Source organism: Copadichromis virginalis, linkage group LG3 (genome assembly GCF_057382275.1).
Source record: "Copadichromis virginalis isolate Kocher_CV1m ecotype Utaka linkage group LG3, C_Virginalis_male_GT1.1, whole genome shotgun sequence".
Taxonomy (NCBI): domain Eukaryota; kingdom Metazoa; phylum Chordata; class Actinopteri; order Cichliformes; family Cichlidae; genus Copadichromis; species Copadichromis virginalis.
The window spans coordinates 60,625,525-60,648,569 of record NC_140620.1 but is presented as its reverse complement, the minus strand read 5'-3'; the positions used below and the strand labels follow the sequence as shown (position 1 = coordinate 60,648,569).

General features: G+C 41.3%; 2 protein-coding genes across 2 annotated transcripts; one reads left to right on the top strand and one right to left on the bottom strand.

Moving 5' to 3' along the window:
- The first annotated feature begins 3,796 nt into the window (after nucleotides 1-3,796).
- LOC146716430 (mitogen-activated protein kinase kinase kinase kinase 2-like) lies at nucleotides 3,797-6,438 on the top strand. The gene is made up of 8 exons (XM_085451866.1): nucleotides 3,797-4,202; nucleotides 4,282-4,405; nucleotides 4,565-4,623; nucleotides 4,708-4,811; nucleotides 5,863-6,000; nucleotides 6,089-6,160; nucleotides 6,236-6,322; nucleotides 6,405-6,438. Exons 1-5 carry the CDS (start codon nucleotides 4,175-4,177, stop codon nucleotides 5,911-5,913), a joined length of 366 nt encoding a protein of 121 aa, XP_085307992.1. The 5' UTR covers nucleotides 3,797-4,174; the 3' UTR covers nucleotides 5,914-6,000; nucleotides 6,089-6,160; nucleotides 6,236-6,322; nucleotides 6,405-6,438.
- An 11,653-nt stretch (nucleotides 6,439-18,091) lies between these two features.
- Nucleotides 18,092-20,571, bottom strand: LOC146716429 (carboxy-terminal kinesin 2-like; the record flags this gene model as incomplete). Its single annotated transcript, XM_085441371.1, has 6 exons — nucleotides 18,092-18,136; nucleotides 19,361-19,436; nucleotides 19,588-19,661; nucleotides 19,753-19,892; nucleotides 20,131-20,269; nucleotides 20,401-20,571. Coding segments are annotated over 6 exons (645 nt in total), but the record flags the coding sequence as incomplete, so codon positions are not given.
- Nucleotides 20,572-23,045: the final 2,474 nt, after the last annotated feature.

Here is a 23,045-nt window from a genome sequence, read left to right as displayed (position 1 = left end):
CACACCGGCATCGAATCCATCCAAGTTTCATGGTTTATTAAAATAATCAAATTACAGCGTTTACATTTATGTTAGACTACTTTTAATGAACTGCTTCAGCCCATTTACAATGAAAATGTAAAAGAAATCTTGTTCATGACCTGTGTAGTATGTTAACACTATTGGAAGTACAAATAACTTGAACTCCAATTTAGAAAACACAACTTTTTTTTTTTTTTATAAAGCTCTGACTTGTATTATGAGTCTGTGGTCTGGGAGAGAGTCTGTAACTCTCTGTCTCCAAAATACTGTATATAATGACCAAAGCTGGGAAATTAATCAATCAATCAATCTTTATTTATAAAGCACTTTTCATACAAAAAAAGTAGCACAAAGTGCTTTACATGGTTAAAAGCACCCCACCCCGCCCTCCAACTAACCCCCCACACTCTCATTAACATAAACAATCATGAATGCACCCATATCCCCCCCCCCCCCCCCAGCCAGGCTGAGAGGACCCCCAGAGCCCCAGCAGCCACGGTCGATCACAGCCCCGGTGCAGAGAGCCCCCTCCGAGGAAACACTGGAGATATGTCACAATAGGATATATACAGGGTAAAAAGATAAAGTAAATAAGAACGGGATACAATAGAAATAGTAAGAAGATAAAAAATGAGTAAGAATAAAATCAATAAATATTAGGTAAAACCTAAATTAATAAATAGAATAACAGGATAGAATAAATAAGCATAAAATAAATAAACGTTAGGTGAAAGATAAATTAAAAAGGTGGTCTTGAGCCTGTTCTTAAAAACATGTACGTTCTCTGCGGCCCTGAGCTCCTCCGGCAGGCTGTTCCACAGACGAGGACCATACCACTGAAAAGCTGCCTCTCCGTGAGTATGTGTGCTGTCTTTGGGAACAGTCAAAAGGCCAGTACCAGAGGACCTCAAGGTCCGCGAGGGTTCATATGGTAAAAGCAGATCTGAGAGATAAGACGGCCCAAATCAAATTCAAATTCAAATTTTATTTTTCACGCACACAGTCATACACAGTACGATATGCAGTGAAATGCTTGGACAACTGCTCGTGACCTAAAGAAAAAAAAAAAAGGAAATAAATAGGAAATAAATAGGAAAAATTAAAAAGGGTAAATTTAACTTGGAGGGAATAAGATATAAATTAAGGTTAAAAATGAAATAACTGTACAACACAAATTAGAATGAAGGGTAAATTTAACTGGGAGAATAACATAAAATATATAAATTAAAGTTGAAAATAAAATAACTGTACAACAAAATACACAATATAGAACTATATAAGAATGTATGAAGAAATGTAAATAAATAAATATATACACAATAACAGCAGCTGTACAAGTATTAACTGGAAATGAAGAATATAGTGACCAGTGTTGTGCAATCCACATTATGTCTTGTGCAGTGCAAATATGCTTAAAGTGATTTAAGTGATGAAGTGAAAACAATGTCCAGAAAGTCCAGTGTGTGTGTAAGAACCATATGTGTGGGTCAGTACTGTGTGGTGGTGTGATTGAGAGACCGTATCGCCTGCGGGAAGAAGCTCCTCCTCAGTCTCTCTGTGTTGGTCTTCAGGGAGCGGAATCGCTTTCCTGACCTCAGCAGAGAGAACAGTCTGTTGTTGGGATGGCTGAGGTCCTTCACGATCTTCCTGGCCTTGGTCCAGCACCGCCTGCTGTAGATTGAGTGCAGGTCAGGGAGCTCGGAGCGGATGGTGCGCTCAGCTGACCGCACAACCCTCTGTAGAGCTCGTCTGTCCTGCATGGTGCTGTTCCCGAACCAGGTTAAGATGTTTCCCGTCAGGATGCTCTCTATGGTGCAGGAGTAAAAGTTCCTGAGCACCTTGGAGGGCAGTTGGAAGTCTCTCAAGCGTCTGAGGTGGTAGAGACGCTGTCGGGCCTTTTCACCACGGAGTTGATGTGACAGGACCATGACAGGTCCAGCGTGATGTGAACTCCGAGGTATTTGAAGCTGTCCACTCTCTCCACTGGGCACTCGTTGATGACAGGGGTCTGGTAGTTCCTCTCCTGCTTAGTGCTGAAGTCCACTATCAGCTCCTTTGTCTTACTGACGTTTAGAAGGAGGTTGTTCCTCTGGCACCAGTTCTCCAGATTCCTAATCTCCTTCAGGTAGGCCGTCTCGTTGTTATCAGAGATCAGGCCCACCACGACGGTGTCGTCAGCAAACTTGATGATGGTGGTGGAGCTGGTAGTGGCCACACAGTCATATGTGTACAGAGAGTACAGCAGGGGGCTCAGAACACACCCCTGGGGGGCTCCAGTGCTGAGAGTGGTGGAGGCTGAGACATGTCCGCCCATCCTTACTGCCTGTGGTCTGCCAGTTAGGAAGTTGGAGATCCACTGACACATAGATGAGCTGAGTCCCAGATGCTCCAGCTTGGTGGTGAGTGTGGAGGGAATTATGGTATTAAATGCAGAGCTGTAGTCTATGAAGAGCATTTTAACATAATTCCCCCTTCTAGTGTCCAAGTGAGTGAGTGATGTGTGGAGGAGATGAGAGATGGCATCGTCTGTGGAACGATTTGGACGGTAAGCGAACTGTAGTGGGTCCAGTGTGTCTGGTAGTGAAGAAATGATGAAGTCTCTGACCAGGCGTTCAAAGCACTTCATCACTACTGAGGTGAGGGCTACAGGGCGATAGTCATTGAGAGAAGCAGACCATTAAGACATTTAAAAACCAATAAAAGAACTTTAAAATCGATCCTGAAATACACGGGGAGCCAATGCAGCGATTCTAAAACCGGTGTACTGTGGGCCCACCCTCTGGTCTTCGTCAGCACACGAGCTGCAGTTTTGTAAAAGTTGTAAGGGTGATATATTCTTTTTGGGGAGACCAGAGAGCAGGGCGTTACAGCAATCAATGCGACTGGTAATAAAAGCATGCATCAACATATATAGCTGAATTTTTTTAATATTTTGTACACAATAACAGAATAATTTCAGAAAAACACAAAATGACTGGTGTCAATATTATTTGCCCCACAAAAAAGGTCGAATATAAAACAATATTGCAAATATTGCACAGTTGAAAAAAAAAAAAGCACTACAGCTCAGTTGTTCCCGCCATCCTTTGTCCTCCTGTTTCCCCTCCCTCTCCCCTCCAACGACGAGTTTGATGGTGTTACGGATTCAAATATTGGGGATGGATACAAGAGGAAAAACCACAATAACAACACTGGTCCGGCCGGGTTGAGTCAAACGATGATTTTAATGATCACACGCGTGGGAGATGGACACCGTACGCAGACAGCATCAGATCTCAAAATGGTGGAGCATTGCTCAAACTCTTATAGCCTCTGGTGCCTCCACCTTATCATAAAAGCCTAAACATTCACATGCTTTCTCTCACACGGCGCCTAAGCTACGACCTTGGCTCCCTGTTTATCTGCTCCTGCTGAGATGGGGCAGAAAACTCCAGCATGTTCTGTTCTCTTCTAATCAGACAAATAAGGCGATGACTTTCTGCGAACAGTATTTCTTATAACTCAGCAGTATAATGCATCATGAAACAATATCATTCATTCACAATAAATCAGCAGTCTAATGTAATGCAAATCAGTTTAACAAATGCAATAGTTATCACCTTCTTCTAATTCAGGAGAATAATGCAAACTAAAACTACATAATAATTCACAATCTTCAATTAGGGGTCTAACGTGGCATAAAATAATATTATAATACCACACTGGCAAACTTCTCCCAATGTTTCCACTGAAGGGGTTGAAAGTTAAAAAGCGCCGAAGGTTAAGTTAGGTTTGGAGTAAATCATGGATGTGCGCACGTGTTTGTGTGCAGCTTGTAGTGCAAACGTGCGTGCAGAATTCATGCAGACATGTGTAACTGGTCGTTTTGAGGTAGAAAAGAGTGATGCGCGGTCAAGCTGGTAGTTGAAAGTGTCAGAGTAGAAGAGCATTGTGTAAAAATGCAAGTAATAACAAAAAAGTGCAAGTCATTAATCGCATCACCCTGAAAAACCTGAGTAAGGAGTGCAGCTCCTGATGAAAGGAGGAGCACTGAAAACCAGGAAATGATGTTTCTGGAACAGTCTGATGACTGAAGCTGGATGTTTGAAGTCTCAGTGAACTGCTTGTCTTTTCCCCACAGCTCCTCCCTCAGCGATGTATATGGCTATATGTTATGAACAATGTGCTGATGTCCGTATCAGGTAACAAACAGCGTGACACAAATGGAGAACATTGTGTCCACTCGATAATATGCTGCTCTAAAAAGGCTCCATCCTGCAGGCAAGTCGGCCCAGCTTTACTCGCACAGCCTGCCAGCTCTGTTTGAACAGAAAGGACATCTGCACAAGAAACACAGCAGCCTGTCGCTCAGCACCAACCGCCTCACTGAGCGGATCAGTCTCAGGTACGACACGCCATCACAGATGCAGGGAAACAGGAGCTGTAGGTGCAGCAGTGTTAATAATGTCATGTGTGATGCTACCACCTGATTTTGAGGAAGGAGGATACTGTAAACCCAATTTTGTCTGCTTGTTCTGACCTGGATATTCTCTGTTGGCCACAGAAAGTTTACCATATCTGTAAAGATTCCTGACACTAAAGGTTGTAGGAGGTGCAGTGTAGGTAAGCAATGCCGAGTTACTCTGGTCAGTCTGTTTGTTCACGGAGAACAACTGCAGACACTTAGTCCTGCTCTCTCTGTTTCAGCAAGAAACCCATACACAGATAGTACATATCTGTGCGGGGCTGTCCCATCTGGCCTGGTTTTACTCTTGTGGTATGAGCCTCTTCAAAAGTTCATGCATCTAAAGGTTTGTACAGATATGTCGAACTTGCCACCTGAATAAATGTCTTCCTTTCTAACTCTACCCCTATTTCCACAATGCAAACCAGTCATTAGACCTGAATTACATAAAAGTAGACAGACAGCATATCAAAATCTGAAGCTGAAGAATGTAATGGATTTTTTTTAATAACATATGCATACTTTTTATTCAAGCCCAACAAGATTTTAGAGACTAAATAAAAGAAACGTTGTATAAACGCCGTCCAAAAACACCAACAGCACCTTCTCTGGGTCCAAGCTCGTGTAACTGAATGGTTACCATGTGTTTTCTGTGCTACAGGAACAGTGTTATCAGCACACAGTTCAACGCCAGCATGCACCATTAGATCACATAGCACAGATAATTGACAGTTTTTTTGTGAATGTCTCGCACATTTCATGAAGATAATGTATGTACTGTGAGAACAGAGCTCTGTGTTAAGCCTGTCTGCAGTCCTAACACAGTGCTGCTTGGAGAAACACGCCTGTGCCACAACATTATGGAAAAGTGGCATCAGTCCAAAGACGTGCAGTTAGGGGATGGATGGATGGATGGATGGAAGGATGGATGGACGGGTGGATGGACGGCTGGATGGATGGATGGATGGATGGATGGATGGATGGAGGGATGGGTGGGTGGATGGATGGACGGATGGGTGGACGGGTGGATGGATGGATGGACGGATGGATGGATGGATGGATGGATGGATGGATGGGTGGGTGGATGTTTGGACGAACAGATGGACGGGTGGATGGATGGATGGATGGATGGATGGATGGATGGATGGATGGATGAATGGATGGATGGATGGATGGATGGATGGATGGATGGGTGGGTGGGTGGATGGATGGATGGATGGATGGGTGGATGGCATCGGTTTATCTTTAATCTCAAGATTTAATAATCATACAAGAATTCTGTTGTGCTGTTTTTGACGGTTGTATGAACAGGTTCAGCTCAGGTTTAACAAGCATCACTTAACCATCCATGAGAATTTATTTAGTTTTTTTTGTTTTCCTTGGTGACTGTTTCACAGCAACTCGCCATCAGACTCCCAGATTCTCTTCTCAGCTGTGTGTTGGAGTGAGAGACTGTAGTAATGATAAACCACCAACCGGCCAACAGCTCAGGTTTGATATTATAGAGCTGAACGGCGCTCCTGTTCCAGTGCCAGGTAGGACCGTTTCTGCGTGTCTCTGCTGACTTCCTGAAGCTTCAAGCTTCAACTTGTTGCAACAAGCTTCCTTCTTTCCGTGCATCAGGAGATAGTGGAGCACTCAGAGTCGTGCAGGTAACCCAGCTGGACCGAGACACTGTTCTCATCACCTTGGAAAGTAAGTCCCCTCGCATATTGTGAATCCTTCAAATGTCTTTCATGCTCATTCTCAATCTGTGTACTGTTTGGACAGGAACTGTAAAGATCGTGAACCTGCAAGGACTTCCATCCAGACAGCTGGCTGCAGAAATAGTCTTTGACTTCCCCATTGAAACACTAGGTAGAAATGATGATGTGACAAACAAAGTGAATGAGAGCTGATGTGTGTCCTGAAAGCTGAGTGACACCTCCTGTTCTGTCAGTCTGCTTGCAGGATAGTGTGCTGGCATTCTGGAAGCACGGCCTCAAAGGGAGGAGTTTCAGATGAGGTGATGAACTAGTAAATTCATCCAACGTTGGCTGAGCTCGTATCATGTGCTTATCATATTAGTTCTAAGTCATTACACATGTGAATTTTCACTTTATGTGCAGGTAACACAAGAAATTACAGATGAGAGTCGTGTGTTCAGAGTTCTGGGAACAAACAGGTATGTTAACTGTATGCTGACAAGAGCTATCAATCACTGTGAGAAACTAGTAATCCTAGTACATCAGAAGTAATCAGGATAGTATTTTTCTTGATACTATTGTTAATAGACCTGGAAGTGATTTTCAGAGTAGCATGTGGAAGTAGCATGAATACTGCTAGCATTAATGGTAGCATTAAAGCAGGAGTCACACTAGAGTGTTTGTTCTGTTGGTTACTCAGATCCAAGGATTTAGGAAATGCAGCCTATGTGTTTGCATGCAGCCCTCCAAAGAAAAACAGCCATTAAAGTTACCAACTACCGTCTACCTGACACTTTGTACAGAAAACTACTTTCCTTAGTGCTAATTTTCTTTATTCTAGTACCAAATCACAACAATAGTCACTTCAAGACACTGTATATTGTAAGGTAAAGGCCCTGCAATTATGGTGCACAAAGGTGAAAAACTCCCTTTTAGCAGGTGAAAACCTGAACCAGGCTGGGGGAGGGGCGGGCATCTGCTGCGATTGGTTGGGGGGGTGAGAGGAGGAAGACGGGACAAAGACAATCTGGGGAAGAGAGCCAGAGAATATTCTCAACTAATGATTGAATGCAGAGAGGTGTTTAAACAGATAGTGAGTGAAAAGGGCGACTGAAGAAGAAACACTTGGTGCATCACGGGAACCCGCCAGCAGCCTAGACTTAGGCTAACTAAGGGAGGATTCAGGGAAGAAAGGAAAGTTTGAAGCCTAATGTTAAAAGTAGAGAGGGTGTCTGTCTCCCAAACCCAAACTGGAAGCTGGTTCCACAGAAGTGGTGGCTGTAGTTCAGGTGGGGGAGCAGGTCACCTACTTCCCGTCTACATGCCAGATATCCTGCATGAAAGTTGCTCTTCGGTGCATCCGTCAGAGTATGAATGGGTGTGAACGAGTGAATGAGGCAAGCTTTGAGTGCTCAGAGTAGAAAACCACTATATAAGAACCGGTCCATTTACCATTTACCAAGAGGGGCCTGGAAACCGAAGGGTCTGGCTCCCATTTTACTTTTAAATACTTGGAACGAAGTGCTCTAATGGGGTGATATGGTACTATAAGGTCATTAAGATAAGACAGGGGCTGATTATTCAAAACCTTTTATGTGAGGATTTTGAATCTTTTATTCTGGATAAAACAGGGAGCCAATAAATGTTCTGTTTCTAGTCCCTGTCAGGACTCTCGCTGCAGCATGTTGCTCAGAGCAGTCTGGAATTGATTTTTGACTAAATAATTAAAACTAATAATAATATATTACTATATTATATTACTAACAAATCCAGGACACCCCTGTTGATCCAGCAGCTCTTAATGAAGTTTGTAATAAGAATCGTGGTGAGTTCATTAGAAACATTTCACTTTTCTTTTTTAAATCAGTCATTACTGGAATCATCTGAAGTGCAAAAACAGTGGGATTATATATGAGAAGGACGGACTCAAAGACTGTCGTGTATCACATATGTATTACATCGATGTCCAAAATCAATGCATCATTAATGAAACTGAAACAAAAGTACTGAATTTCATGTGGAAGACCAAACCTCAGCATTCAGGAAAGTCTTATACAGGAGCAAAGATAATGGACGTTACCCGGAGTTTTCCACTGTGAAACCAGGAATAACAGCTTAAAAATGTTTCTGTGATCTAAATCATTGTCAGCCTGGCAGGCAAATAGCGTGGACACCAAAGTTTGTGAACGTGATAACCTGAGAACAAAGACATGTAGGGTTTTAAATCGGTACCATAGGTGTGTCTACTGGGAGGCTGAGGCTTGGCGCTGCTGGCTGCCAGTACTAAGTATTATTATACAACCCTTATTTTAGTGGATCTTATCTTCTTTCCTTGTGTTTCAGTTAGTTTTTACTCAAACTGGGTGTAGAAGGAATCCCTGCAAAGGTTTCTTTTTCTTCTGTGTTATGTTTTATGTATTTCTCAGCTCTTTGCTTCCTTTTTTCTACTTTAAACTTGTTTGTATGCTGGTGTGTAAATGTTCACACTTATCATAAAGTTTAAAAAAGTAGTAGGCGTGGTGATGAGCAGGAACAGGAGTAAAACTCCAGTAAGTGTACCAGTACTGTACCAGTGTGTAGCATTAAAGTCAAACTACAGTGGTTGTAGTATCAGTAGAGTAGTGTTAGTACTAGAGGTGGGAGGAGTAGAAGCAGGTGGAGGCACTGGCTTTAGGTTAGTACTGCCTTTCTCTGGTTCTCCTTTACAACTCATCTCCTTCTCATTTGCTGACAATGTGCAGAGACATCATCCTTCAGAGCACACCGACTGATGACCCGTCAGCACTGAGCAGCCTGTACATCCTGACAGGACACGAAAGCAGCTACTGAGAGAGGACACGGGGCTCATTCGACGGTGTTACCAAAGAAAAGCACAGCCTGTCTATAACTGTGGGGTGGAAACGATGCTCTGTTTCACTGAGGCTGTGCCAGGAAACGGTTCAATGCTGGGAATGACAAATGTTAGGAAGGTATCCTGCTGACTGTCCAGCCTTCACCTGTACACAAGACACCTGTCAAGGTCCTCGCTGGGGTTATAGTTGATAAAGCTTTCTAGCTTTTCTTGTCTATTCAGCTTACCTGCTTAAATCAGACCTTTCTGTTAAAGCTAATGCAGACTCCACTGATCCGCCCGCTCAGTGTGGACGGGAGAATAACCTGAACATGGCCTCTGGGACATCATCGTACTGATGTTATGAAGCGCTCAGTCAGGTTTTCTTCTTGATCAGACTGAGGGGCAGACTGAGTGTGTTTTGGTGCCTCAACATTCAGTCATATTCTGTAAAGCCATTTTCTGTCTGCATGCTGCACATAACCTCTTTGGACCAGAGTGCTGTGACACCTACACCTTACACCTGCAGGAGCTGCTCGGCCATAGAAAGCTGCTCTGTGAAGTGCACGGCTTTTTTGCCAGTGTTGATTTTATGGGTTTAATGTAATAACTAATTTTTCACATCATCGTCTGAGTCGTAATCCCAACGAGGAAACCTGGAATGTAAAACTTGATGGACGCTCCAGCTGAAGAGTGAAGTGTCAGGCCTTTAATGGATCTTTCAAGCATTAGCGTACTTACAATGGCAGAAACAGTGCCACGTCTAAAGCATAGGAGCCATCTTCATCTCATTCTTCCCATTTCATGCAAGTTTCTTCTCATCCTCAGATGGACAGAATTTGGTTTGCTGACTTCATTCAGTCACACCATACTAGAGCATAAAAAGTGGAAATAAACTGGTCAGTAAGAAAGTGTGATGCTTGAAAGTATAGCGTAAGGACAGCAGCAGCACTGCATTTACAGCTGATATGATGACTTCAGCATCTTTAAAGAACTGTGAAGGAATTATCAGTGCTAACACAACCTTAAGCACGTGATGTGACCGTATACACTGCTTACACTTTCAGTATCCTTACTTAAAGAGAACATCTCAGAAAAAAGTACAGTTAGCAAGAAGCTTTGAGAACAAGGCAGTGTTATTGTATGCTAACCACCGTGGTGGTGTAGCTTGTCCTGATAAAAAGTGAATGTGGTCACATTATACTTGTTAACTAAAATGAAAAAATAAAATAATTCCACTACATGGGTAAAGATATTTATGATATTTATGGAAAGGGTACTATAAAAGTAACACTGGCCTTTCCATGAGAGAAACTTGAAGTACAGTATGCATGTTGAGATTAATGTTTTTTTAATATGTTTTTGCTACTATGTGAAGATGTGATGTTATTAACAACACAGAATAGACAGAAATAAAGATTTTCATACTCTTGGAGTTTTATGAAGAGTTTGTTGGGTTGTTCTTCTTTGAATGTGTGGATCGATGCTTCTGCGATTTATATCTTAATCCTTCAATTTGTAAAAAACATTTTGAATTCTGTTTGAGAAGATAAATGAAGGTTCTTGCGTTCAAGTGGAGGCTCTAGCAGACTGAGAAAGTAACTGCATAACTGGTCAAAGGAGCTTGTAAAGAAAAGCGTCTGGACTTCTTTAAGTTACTTGAAGACGTTTCACCTCTCATCCGAGAAGCTTCTTCAGTTCTAAGGTCAAATGGTGGAGAGTCCCAGATAACTGCATAACTGTGTTATTCCTGCACCCATAGCAGCAAGTAAGTGAAGGCAGTGATGAGGGCTGATGAGTTCTCAGATCACTCAGTCAGTCTCTGAGCGTCACCTTTATTGTGATCGCGCACTTTAAGCTTTCATGCCTGTATTTTTGCACAATTGTGATAATACTGTATTGAAAGAAATCTGTGCACAGACGAACATGGGGTGGCTTTGCTCAGGTAGTAGAGGAAGGTGCTTCAATCCCCGTCTGCATGCCAAATATCCCTGGGCAAGATACCAACCCAGAGTTGCTCTCCGAATGTGTGTGAACATTACACAGAAAGTGCTTACAGAGAAAAGTGCTTGCGTACACCTGAATGAGGCAAGTTCTTTAAAGTGCTTTGAGTACTATATAAGAACCAGTCCATTTACATCGCCAAAGCACTCAATACTCTCTTTACGAAGTTCTCTGTAGTTTGTTTCTCCAGCACCATATTTGACCGCGGTCAAGTGAGCCCTCACTTAGGACGACACAGTCAAGCCAGCCGCACCTAAAATGTTGTTGCACTATTCTTATGCATATTACGGTACGGGTGCCGACTGGCTTAGAAATGCAGTCTTTTGTGTCCTGACCAGAGATGGGCAGTAACGCGTTACTTGTAATCCGATTACTTTTTTCAAGTAACAAGTAAAGTAAGGGATTACTATTGCAAAAACGATAATTAGATTACCGTTACTTTCCCGTAGGAACGCTGCGTTACTAAAACAGTGATTTTTTTGCGAGAATGTCTCATGACAGTGACGTAAGCAAGTGCAACGTCCGTGACAACAGCTGTGTGCAGATCAACAATGGATAATATATCGAGTGCGGGAGAGAATATGAGCGTGCAGCGTTTAAAGCGTGGAAGTACTGACCTTACTTTGAGTTTGATTCCATAAAAAGTGACAAAAACATTAGTGTCCGTTGTGCGTGGGAAGAAAACTTCTTTTTACAGCGAAAAAAACCCCCTAAACTTCCAAGCAAGCACCGAGTGCGCTACGACGTAATGGGAAAGTCACAGAGAAACTCGCGGATTCTTCAACTGACCGCGGCACACCTGCACCAGGGTAAACCTCCGCCTACCCTACTCCTGCTTTACAGGTGAAAATAGAGCCAAAGGACCGCTAGTCTTTGATTTTATTTATTTTCTGCTGTGTTTTACTTGCATCTATTTGAAAGAGTGAGTGTAAACACAAAAAATATTTTATTTTATGTGCTGGAATGGGCAGAAAATAAGTTTAAATATTAAACAAATTTCTTCCAGTCAGAGAATGTTACATATAATTCAATTTTTGCTTGATGCATAAAGTTAAAAGATTAAAACTAATTAAACAAGTTTTAAAAAGAGAGACTTTTCCATTTGATTACATTTTATATGATGAATTATGCAGAAAAAGTAGAATTGGGCTGAAAGGTCTATCGCTTTATCACCTATTCAGGTTGTAAATCGTGTTTTTAAAATGTAACTAAGTAATTAATTACTTTTGAAAATAAGTAATCAGTAAAGTAACAGGATTACTTTTTGGGGGAAGTAATCAGTAATTAGTTACTGATTACTTTTTTCAAGTAACTTGACCAACTCTGGTCCTGACACTATTGTACTTCACAATCCACTCCCAGTTTTGGTTCATCTCCACTTTTCCACTTTTTCCACTCCACCCTGTGATCCACAGCCCAAATTACTGTACGATTCAGAGAAAATTAACAGTAAAATTTACCCAATTTACTGTACTGTACTCTATATTTTCTCATATTTGAGCTCAGATTACAGGAAAACTGTAAGAGGTGACACTGATATCTCACTAGATTCTGACTCTGGGTGACCCCCACACACCCAAGATTACTGTACGGTTTCTGAGATTGCTTTGTTAACCCTCTCAAGGCAGGCATTGCAGATATGCAACAGTTAAAAGCTAACAACCTGATCACCCCACATACATATTTCATGAGTTTTTTACTCAGAAGTACCACTGCAGGTATTCTTTTGTGCATTAGCAACAAAAACTTAATTTGAGCCTGAGAGGGTTAAGCATGAGTATGACAAAGGCTAAGAAAATATACTGCCTACAATAATATCAAATTTAAACAACAAATTACAAAATTGCCACACCTGCTGTTATTGCCAGGTGTTCGATAGAGCATTATTTAGTCATAAAAAATACATATCACTGAAATATCATCAGTAAAAGAAACACTCTGTCATGGTCCTGGGTCAGTGACCCAGTGCTTTTAGTTATCATTTTCTAGTTTATTATGATGATGATGATTATTATTATTGTTTGAGTTCTATGTGTGATATTCGGTCTGCCTTTGAGTCTGTGTCTCTGTCTGTCTATGGTGTCACCCCATCTGTTTGTGAAGCTGTCTGTTTAGATCTGTGTCTTGTTTGGTTCCCCGTGTCTGAGTTTCCTGTTTTATTGTGAAGGTCTCTGTCTGATGTGAGTATGTTCAGTTTACATTTCCCCTGTCCCATCAGCTCTGATTTCTCCCAGCTGTGTTGCCCTCCTGTCTCTCATCCCCTGATTACTGGTGTGTGTGTATTTAAGCCCTGTGTGTTCTCCTGCATGTTGCCGGTTCGTCTGTATTACTCAGTGTATCCACCGTGCCTTCTCCCTGCTTTTCATCGTCATTCTCCTCTGCTCGTTTTCAATCAGGATTGTGCTCTGTAGTTTAGTTGTTTCCCAGTTTAGTTTAGTTCGAGCCCCGTTTGCTGTTTGTCCACATTCTTTTTGTGTTCAATAAATCACCTTCACTTCTCCACGACTGCCTGTGATTGGATCCTCATTTATTCCGCACGGCTCGCCTCGGCAGCCGTGACACACTCACTATGTAAGACATGTTAGCAAATTCAGTTAATAAATAATGTATCAAATCTATACAGATGTTTGAAGGTATATTGCAAAGCATGTTTGTTTCTTATGGCTTACAAATGTGTTTGCCTTTAACATAATTTACATTTTATTTATACAGTTTCACAGACGAAACAAAATAGGTTTCCTGAACTGTTCTTCGTGGCCTAATTTTGAATCCTTCTGAGGGGGATGCATTATCCATGAAGGTGGGCAATTTGTTCGTCGATCTCTGACCCTCGCTGACTCTGACGCCTCCTAATTCTGCTTCCAGCCTCGCTGATTAATTTGTTGTCACTGATGCTGTCACCAGTTGTACACAACATCTGTTTGTCCACCAGTCTAATCTGTAATTCAGGTGAACCCAGAATTACCTGCATCTTTGTAATGTTTCAGAAAATATACACTATATGTTGATGGGCTTTGTCCCACTTTTCTTTCCTTTATAAGTAAGAATCTCTGTGGTTTTAATGACAATTCATATACAGATTGTGGAGGACATTTTATTCAACACTCAAAAAAGTTCCTCACCAGCAGACTGTAGTACAATTTCAGCCCACCGTTAATAAACCCATCCAATGCAGCGTTATCAGAGAAATTATGCAAGTGTTATGTTTGTATGTACTGGTAATCTATTTATCATTTATCATGATTCCTGCTCTGATGATTACTTTCTTCTCCTTCTGTAATTTTAATAGATAAAGGATGTTGAACATTAAGCTCCAAACAGGATGAATGAGGAAGACCACAGAGGAGAATCGTGGATGTAGTGAAAGAATATATGCAGATGGTTTTTTTCATGGTGGAAGAGCAACTTCTGATACCATCTTAAAGAAAAAAAACACATAAAATTGAAGAGTAAAAATAATGACAACAATATGTCTAAATTTTTTATTAATTCTTTAGAGCAAATGCAGTCTTGTCATGGTCAGAGTTGCCCACTCATATTTAACTAATTCAAATACAATTACTGCATTTAAATGCTTATGTTCTAATAAAAGGCATTGTTTAATACTTCTGCCATGACAACCCAAATAAATCAATGAGAGGGAAACGGGAAGATTAGTCATCAGGCAAGGTTTACTGTTCATTTACCATGCCTTGATAACAGTAAGCTTAACAAAAGAAAAATGTTGGGGACGAGAACCGGTGTTCTGTCAAAACATCCTACCGTAGCGTAAATTTATAGTCTTGTCTATCAATCCGTGCTAACTTATCAGAATATGCTACCTTACGTGGTTAATGGCTCCGTTGTATAGGTAGCGTTTTCAGATGACCCAATCACACTATTAAAACATGCTTCCTGCTGGGATTTATATAGGTAGGGTGTTCAGATGGCCCAATCACACTATTAAAACATGCTTCCTGCTTGGATTTATATAGGTAGGGTGTTCAGATGGCCCAATCACACTATTAAAACATGCTTCCTGCTGGGATTTATATAGGTAGCGTGTTCAGATGACCCAATCACACTATTAAAACATGCTTCCTGCTGGGATTTATATAGGTAGGGTGTTCAGATGACCCAATCACACTATTAAAACATGCTTCCTGCTTGGATTTATATAGGTAGGGTGTTCAGATGGCCCAATCACACTATTAAAACATGCTTCCTGCTGGGATTTATATAGGTAGGGTGTTCAGATGGCCCAATCACACTATTAAAACATGCTTCCTGCTGGGATTTATATAGGTAGGGTGTTCAGATGGCCAAATCACACTATTAAAACATGCTTCCTGCTGGGATTTATATAGGTAGCATGTTCAGATGACCCAATCACACTATTAAAACATGCTTCCTGCTGGGATTTATATAGGTAGGGTGTTCAGATGACCCAATCACACTATTAAAACATGCTTCCTGCTGGGATTTATATAGGTAGCGTGTTCAGATGACCCAATCACACTATTAAAACATGCTTCCTGCTGGGATTTATATAGGTAGCGTGTTCAGATGACCCAATCACACTATTAAAACATGCTTCCTGCTGGGATTTATATAGGTAGCGTTTTCAGATGACCCAATCACACTATTAAAACATGCTTCCTGCTGGGATTTATATAGGTAGGGTGTTCAGATGACCCAATCACACTATTAAAACATGCTTCCTGCTTGGATTTATATAGGTAGGGTGTTCAGATGGCCCAATCACACTATTAAAACATGCTTCCTGCTGGGATTTATATAGGTAGCGTGTTCAGATGACCCAATCACACTATTAAAACATGCTTCCTGCTTGGATTTATATAGGTAGGGTGTTCAGATGGCCCAATCACACTATTAAAACATGCTTCCTGCTGGGATTTATATAGGTAGCGTGTTCAGATGACCCAATCACACTATTAAAACATGCTTCCTGCTGGGATTTATATAGGTAGGGTGTTCAGATGACCCAATCACACTATTAAAACATGCTTCCTGCTGGGATTTATATAGGTAGGGTGTTCAGATGACCCAATCACACTATTAAAACATGCTTCCTGCTGGGATTTATATAGGTAGCATGTTCAGATGGCCCAATCACACTATTAAAACATGCTTCCTGCTGGGATTTATATAGGTAGCGCGTTCAGATGACCCAATCACACTATTAAAACATGCTTCCTGCTGGGATTTATATAGGTAGCGTGTTCAGATGACCCAATCACACTATTAAAACATGCTTCCTGCTGGGATTTATATAGGTAGGGTGTTCAGATGACCCAATCACACTATTAAAACATGCTTCCTGCTGGGATTTATATAGGTAGCGCGTTCAGATGGCCAAATCACACTATTAAAACATGCTTCCTGCTGGGATTTATATAGGTAGCATGTTCAGATGGCCAAATCACACTATACATAACATAAGTGGTGGCTCGTCCGGGATCTTTGGACATTTTAGTGGAGACTGAATGTCAGTTTGTTTTGCTTTTAAGTGGGTGAGTGATGGTGTTCAGTGTAATTGAGCAAACTCCCTTTAGTGTGTTTCAGCTGGGTGACTGTGCTGCCCTTCCATCGAAGCACTTGTTTGTTGTTTTGCTTTATTGTTTTAGTTTGTGTTTGGTGGCTATCCTGGGTGGGGGTACGCTTCAGAGTTTGGTAGGAGACTATATCTCTGGTCTGCTGCCTGCTCTCGAGTTCGCGTTTAAAGTTGCCTCGAGCCTGGTACACCACTGAAGACTAGGGTAGGGAAAGTAAGGGATTTGTTTTTAGTGTACTTTTGGTTTTGTGTTGTAGCAGGTCAGGTAATCATTTTGGGTTTGACTGTTGTGCTCTTGTGTTGGTCACATGTTACTTTTTGTGTGTTCAGTGTGGCAACTTCAGATCCTCATGTAGGGGCATCCATGCTTAAAGATGCCAACTTGCTTCAGAGGAACTTTTAATTTGTTTAGGGGTCCTAGAGGAACCCTTTTAAGGGAGGAGGTGTTACGTCCCTCTGCAGCTTCTAATCGTCTCAGTGTTTTCAGCTGGTGCTAATTGGCCACACCTAGTCAGGTGTGGATAAAAGCATACCTGAGGCAAGCTTCCCGGCAGTGCACTAGTCTTTGCCTTGGTGGCACCAGCCATTTTAGCCAACCTGGTTTTCCATTTTAGGATGAAACCTCTTCTCACCCACACTCTGCTATTCATCTCTGTTTTTATGTTGCGGCTTTTGAGCCGGGTCGTAACACTGAAGATTACAAAGATCAACATTAAGACCAGTCTGTGCATTCAAAGCAGTGACAGAAAAGAGTGTGGGGCATTAACCCCCACTCACTGAAATGGCATCCAAGATGCCTTCATAACTTTAAGAAAAGGAAAGAAAAAAGGCAATAAAATGCAACAGCCTTTAAATTTGGTTTTATTTGTAGAGTAAATGTAATAGCGTACATGTTAAATAAACATTTAATTCCCACGAAACATACTAATGATATGGCAGACATCGAAACAGGTAAAAGAAACAATCATATTTATTCATTTTCATTAATTTAAAATACCCTTTACAAAGTATATATATAGAAACATAATCCAACATATGTGGAAAAAAAACAAAAAAACCTGACACCCTGCTTTAAACGCACATATATAAAAGTTACTCTTTTAATAATTTCTACTTTGTTGTCCTGATGACGCAGTCGTTCACCTGCATGTGGTGCAATCCAATTAGGCTGTCAGTAGTACTTCAGGTCTCCCAGCCCTTTGCCAGACAGGAGGAGACACCAACCCCCAGGTAACTCAAACAAAGATGTATTAATATAACATAAAACAGAGCTTTGACCTTGCAAGGTTAATATGTGTGCACGCCATATAAACATTGGAAGGTGTGATGGAAAAATGAATACATTTAATAAAAAAACGATATTGAACAATAAATGGAATATTTTAAAGTAGTGACTGTAAATTAAACTAAAGTGAATCAACGGGTGGTGAGGTGTGGAGCTTACCATGTGTGGCATGCCATCACACATGGCAACTGTCATGACCAACTCAGCGTGGAAACCTGAGATGAACCTAAAAAGTAGAAAACTCAGGGTTTTTTTTTTTTAATAATTTCTACTTTTTGTTGGCAGTCGCTGTCCTGATGACACAGTCGTTCACCTGTGGGGGAGAAAACAAAACAAAACTGTCAAAAATGTTAAAGTTACAGTGAAACTTCAAATCCTTGTACAATTCAGTGGTATTTATACTGTAAACTTAATCCCTATGCTGTAAACTGACATGTAACTCTAGGAATCACTCATTTCAGCCACCTTTGCCACCATTTTCCACATTAATTAGAAGAAGAAATGAAATAAATGAATCGATTAGCTCAAAGAAATTCCACTGCAGACGAGTGTTTTGGTGGTTAAACTGCAAAGCAAGCCACGCACATGGTGCAGGCCACTTCTGTGGGCTCTCAGGGATTTATGTGACTAGTCGACTAATTGTCACTAGTCTGTATCAGACTTACCAGTCGTTCAATCTAATTGTTAACATTTTAATTGATGCCCAATGCTGGTACATCATTGTGTTCTAAATGTTAGGCAGCGATCTACCACCAGATGGTGCACTGTTGTTGAGAAACGCCATAAATCTATTAATCTACCCTGATCTTCTTGTTAACACTGAGATCGCAGATACACGCAGAGGAAATTAGTTTCCTGAGAGGTGGAAAACCTCTCCTTTAGGAGAGCAGTTAAGTCAATGGGGGAGGGGCTCAGAGTAGAGTCACTACTCCTTCACATCAAAAGGTGACAGCCACCTTGGCCAGGAGGCTGTTCCAGCTGGGCACGTCCTACCAGTAGGAGGCCCCAGCATCCTTGGTCATGCTAGCCAGTTTACATCTATCAGCTGTGGTCAGGAGTAGTCCTTCCTGCTGCCCCCACAACCTGACTAGAAAACGGCTGTATAATGTATTACCTGAATCATTCTCGCCACACTTAGACGTACTTTTAGATTCTCAAATGATTGTCATACTTTAATAGAACATCTTTTGTAGTAATGCATTTTCATTTGTATTTAACAGAATGTGATGAATGGTTTAAGATACCTCTGCGTCTAGTTTGACAGTTTCTATTAATCAGTTCTGAAAATCAACTCAATATCTGAATGTTCCTTAGTTTTACATTAGTTGGTTAGTCTAATTATTTCCCCCTCGATTAGTCGACTAGTAAATAAGACGCCAGGAACATCCCTACTCTTCAGACAAAATGTGAGTATGAATTACACACCAAGGTATTAAAATGGATATGGAGTATGGCTTTGGTTTACCATAAACAGCTGATGTAAGGACATCATTAATGTACTCTGTCCAATGAACACTGGAAACAAGACTGCACTGACCTTGCTGGCAAACCTCAATGAGTTCAGAGTTTCCCCAAAGCTGTCGGGCTCCGGAGCAATGTTAACAAACATCAAGCTGCAAATAAAGACATCCAAAATTAGTGCCAAAGAATAAACAGTCACAATCTGAAGTGATGAGATCAAACGCTGTTAAATATTTTTTGGGGATAAATTCCTTCAGTTTTATGTGTCGTCATTATAAAGATTTGTGATGTCAACAAACTCACGTTTTGCCGTTTCCCCCCAAACATCCCTGAAGGAGGTACGTGAGCTTCGAGTTCCTGTAAGCTACGTAAGTCTCCTGGAACACAAAGGCCAAAAAAATCATTAATACTGTAAATGTAAAGAAAGCAGGTGTGACATCTAAGACTACAGAAACTGCAGCTGCAGACCTTTTTGGCCAGAGCGGCGATAACGACGCCCAGGTTGGACAGTGAGCTGTTGATGGCGGTCATCTCTTTGAAACGGTCACCCTGAGACTGGCTCTTCACCATTCGCTCACTGCCAGCCAAGTCCACCAGGCACAGAGTGGCTACACACACAGAGAAAACCAACTCTTATAGGAAGCAGTGATCCGTTTTTCCTTCCATTAAAGGTAGTTTTAATACTTTACAAAACACTTCTTTTAGCGCTCAGGGGCTCAAACATTAACGTTGAGTCATCAGAGCAGATTTTGCACTGGTTACAGTAACAATAACTAACCAGACTAAATATTATAGATCCAAAAAGAAGAAGCCACATTCCTGATGCTGGTACTTCCAGTGTGATACATTTGCACTTGACATCCCTGCCGGCATTAACTCCCTCAATATCCAGCTGGAAGACTGAGTGGGAGCGAGACGAGCGGTCATTCTGGGCTGTCTGGGCAGTGGAGCGATTCTGATTGGCCAAAGCAATCAGACGGAGAACCTGAGAGGACGAGGGAACGTTTTAAAACATAGAGCATCGATAAAGTTTGATGTATTTTCAAAGTTTGGTAACAATTTGTCAGCAGATTTGAAATTAATTTGTTCTGAGCTACAGATGTCTGTCTGCTGTACCTGATCCTCATTGGAGACCCGCTCATAGGTGAGATTAGTGATTGTCAATTCGTTGCTGGCTGTCTTGCGGATCTCATGCTCAGGTCTCTTGCTGGACTTGCCGGTGAACACAAGGTCCCTCAGGGTCTCATTGTAAATTTCGACGAAGCTCGCTGTGAACGTGAACTGTGAAGTGAGTGGGGGTTAATGCCCCACACTCTTTTCTGTCACTGCTTTGAATGCACAGACTGGTCTTAATGTTGATCTTTGTAATCTTCAGTGTTACGACCCGGCTCAAAAGCCGCAACATAAAAACAGAGATGAATAGCAGAGTGTGGGTGAGAAGAGGTTTCATCCTAAAATGGAAAACCAGGTTGGCTAAAATGGCTGGTGCCACCAAGGCAAAGACTAGTGCACTGCCGGGAAGCTTGCCTCAGGTATGCTTTTATCCACACCTGACTAGGTGTGGCCAATTAGCACCAGCTGAAAACACTGAGACGATTAGAAGCTGCAGAGGGACGTAACATTCAGTATTGATATTTGTAAATGTAAACTATGAGGATTTATTTATTTTTAATTCTTTTCTTTTTTTTTCTTTTTTTTCCCTCTTTTTTTCTTTTTCCAAATAAATGTCCCGATTGAGTAATGAAACTAACCCAAAGGAGAATTCTAACAATATTAGACAGGCCATTCAATATGCTTTATCGTGGACAACTCGTGGCTAAAAACCCACACACACACAGACACACACAAACCTCTAATCAAACATGAAAACGGATAATCCAGCTGAAGCTTCAGACAGCCGTCAGACAGTGAAACACTGCCATCTGCTGGACGCGAATAACAAAGACGCTGCTTTGACGGGTGAGGGAGTTTCAACAAGTCTGCAACGACTCAAGCATCAAACTACAGAACTATTCTAGCGGACATGGTGCTCTAATGACTGCTTCATTAACGCAGGTCAGAAAGGATCAAACATATCAATAAATCATAAAACACAAAACGTCTCTTATTGCCCAGGGCTCAGGAAGTGAGTGTGTTCCTTATAGCCTATTAAACCTTAGCAGGTTATTTTGATGTGTTACAGATGAAACAGCTATCCAGTAACATTCAGCTACAAAAACGCTTTTTTATAATTACTTTTTTACAGCTTCGCACTTTTACACAAGTTTTATCATCAGTGTCACAATGGCTGCTGCTAAAATTGAGTACAAGATATTTGTTGGCCTGATTAAAAGGTCTTGATGCGTGCTCAATCATCAGGGAAGTAAATCTCCAAAAGTTGATTCTGTTCTTCTGGACGTAGCGTTTTCAGTCAGAGAAACCAGCCGACTGAAGGAACAATGGGCTGGGAGGTCAGTTCCTTAATCATGATTATGCAAATTCTCATGACCATTGATCAGCAACCACTGATCAATGGTCCTGAGTACCATTCACAGAGAGTTGGAGAACGGCTGCAATCACAGCATTGTAAGATGGTGACAGATGTACCCTTAGGCCCCCTCCTTGATTCAGAGAGGGTCTTTCCCTTTTCACGTAAATGGCCTCCTTGACTCCGCCCTCAAACCAGCGTTCATTGCAGTTATTGTTGACAATCACATTGTGTCGTGTAACCATCCAGCTCACATATTCAATGTAAATGATTTGTTGAACTGAAGACATGATGAATGTTCCTGCATTAAAACACATCCAGCCTAGTGTTCTCACTCTCCCTAAATGGATCTGTTACATTAGTGATATATGGGAGTTGTGTTTCAGTCTTTTCCACATGAGGACATTTACATTTAGTTTTTGCTTTACTGATGAGTGGCTGGTTAACCTGCAGTGGTTGAAGCATGTGTCGGTCGTCTGGAAGAGTAGGTGTAGAAGACGTCTTTAATGAATGTAATGCTCTGAAGGTGTCAGTGATTACTGTGAATTCATTATAAAAGTGGATTTCAGTGAATAAAGTGAATAAAGACAGGCCCTCATGGTGACGCTCAGGTGTCCATAAAGTGTAACAGGAGAGCTTTGTCATACTTTCAGAGATTTTACATGAGCCAGTCTTTCAAAAATTACATAAATAAATAATTCATTCATTCATCCACAGGAAACACAATGCTCATATCTGAAAGTAAACTCTGATATATATCCCCGACTAGAGTTACTACTAAATAAAGGATCGCCCCAAAATGACTAAATATATAAAGACACTCTCCAGAAGAAGTTAAAGGGATTTTATTTATTGTACAAGCAATATCTTCATAAGAATTACAAATTCTGCAGACATATTACCTTCTTACTGAACCTGAACAACTCACACACAGACGTGTCTGCTGCTTATCTTTGTTCAAACATGATGTTTTATCTTCTCTTCAAAACACATTACTCATCTTTCTGGCATCGTGTTACATGAAAACACCTGCATTCTACCTGTGTCATTGTACCACAAAGACAATGATTGCAACACTGTGCTTGCAAAATAGAAGAAATAAGACGACCAGCAAATACATAAAAGATGGTAAAAGTGATTCCATCTTTGTGTCTCCTCCCATTGTTTCCCCAGTCTGTCTAGTTCCCATATTCCCAGGACACCGCTGGACAACAAGTGGGTATTCCAAGACTGAGAGACAGCCAGAGTTGGCAAAAGATCAGACATTCTCCACTTAAGTAGAAGTAAAAATACT

Bases quoted from the DNA above. Each gene is read 5' to 3' on its own strand.
- LOC146716430 (XM_085451866.1), top strand. From the start codon at position 4,175: ATGAACAATGTGCTGATGTCCGTATCAG. The intron at 4,406-4,564 runs GTACGACACGCC...TGTTGGCCACAG, and splicing joins ACTGAGCGGATCAGTCTCAG to AAAGTTTACCATATCTGTAA. The intron at 4,624-4,707 runs GTAAGCAATGCC...TCTCTGTTTCAG, and splicing joins TTGTAGGAGGTGCAGTGTAG to CAAGAAACCCATACACAGAT.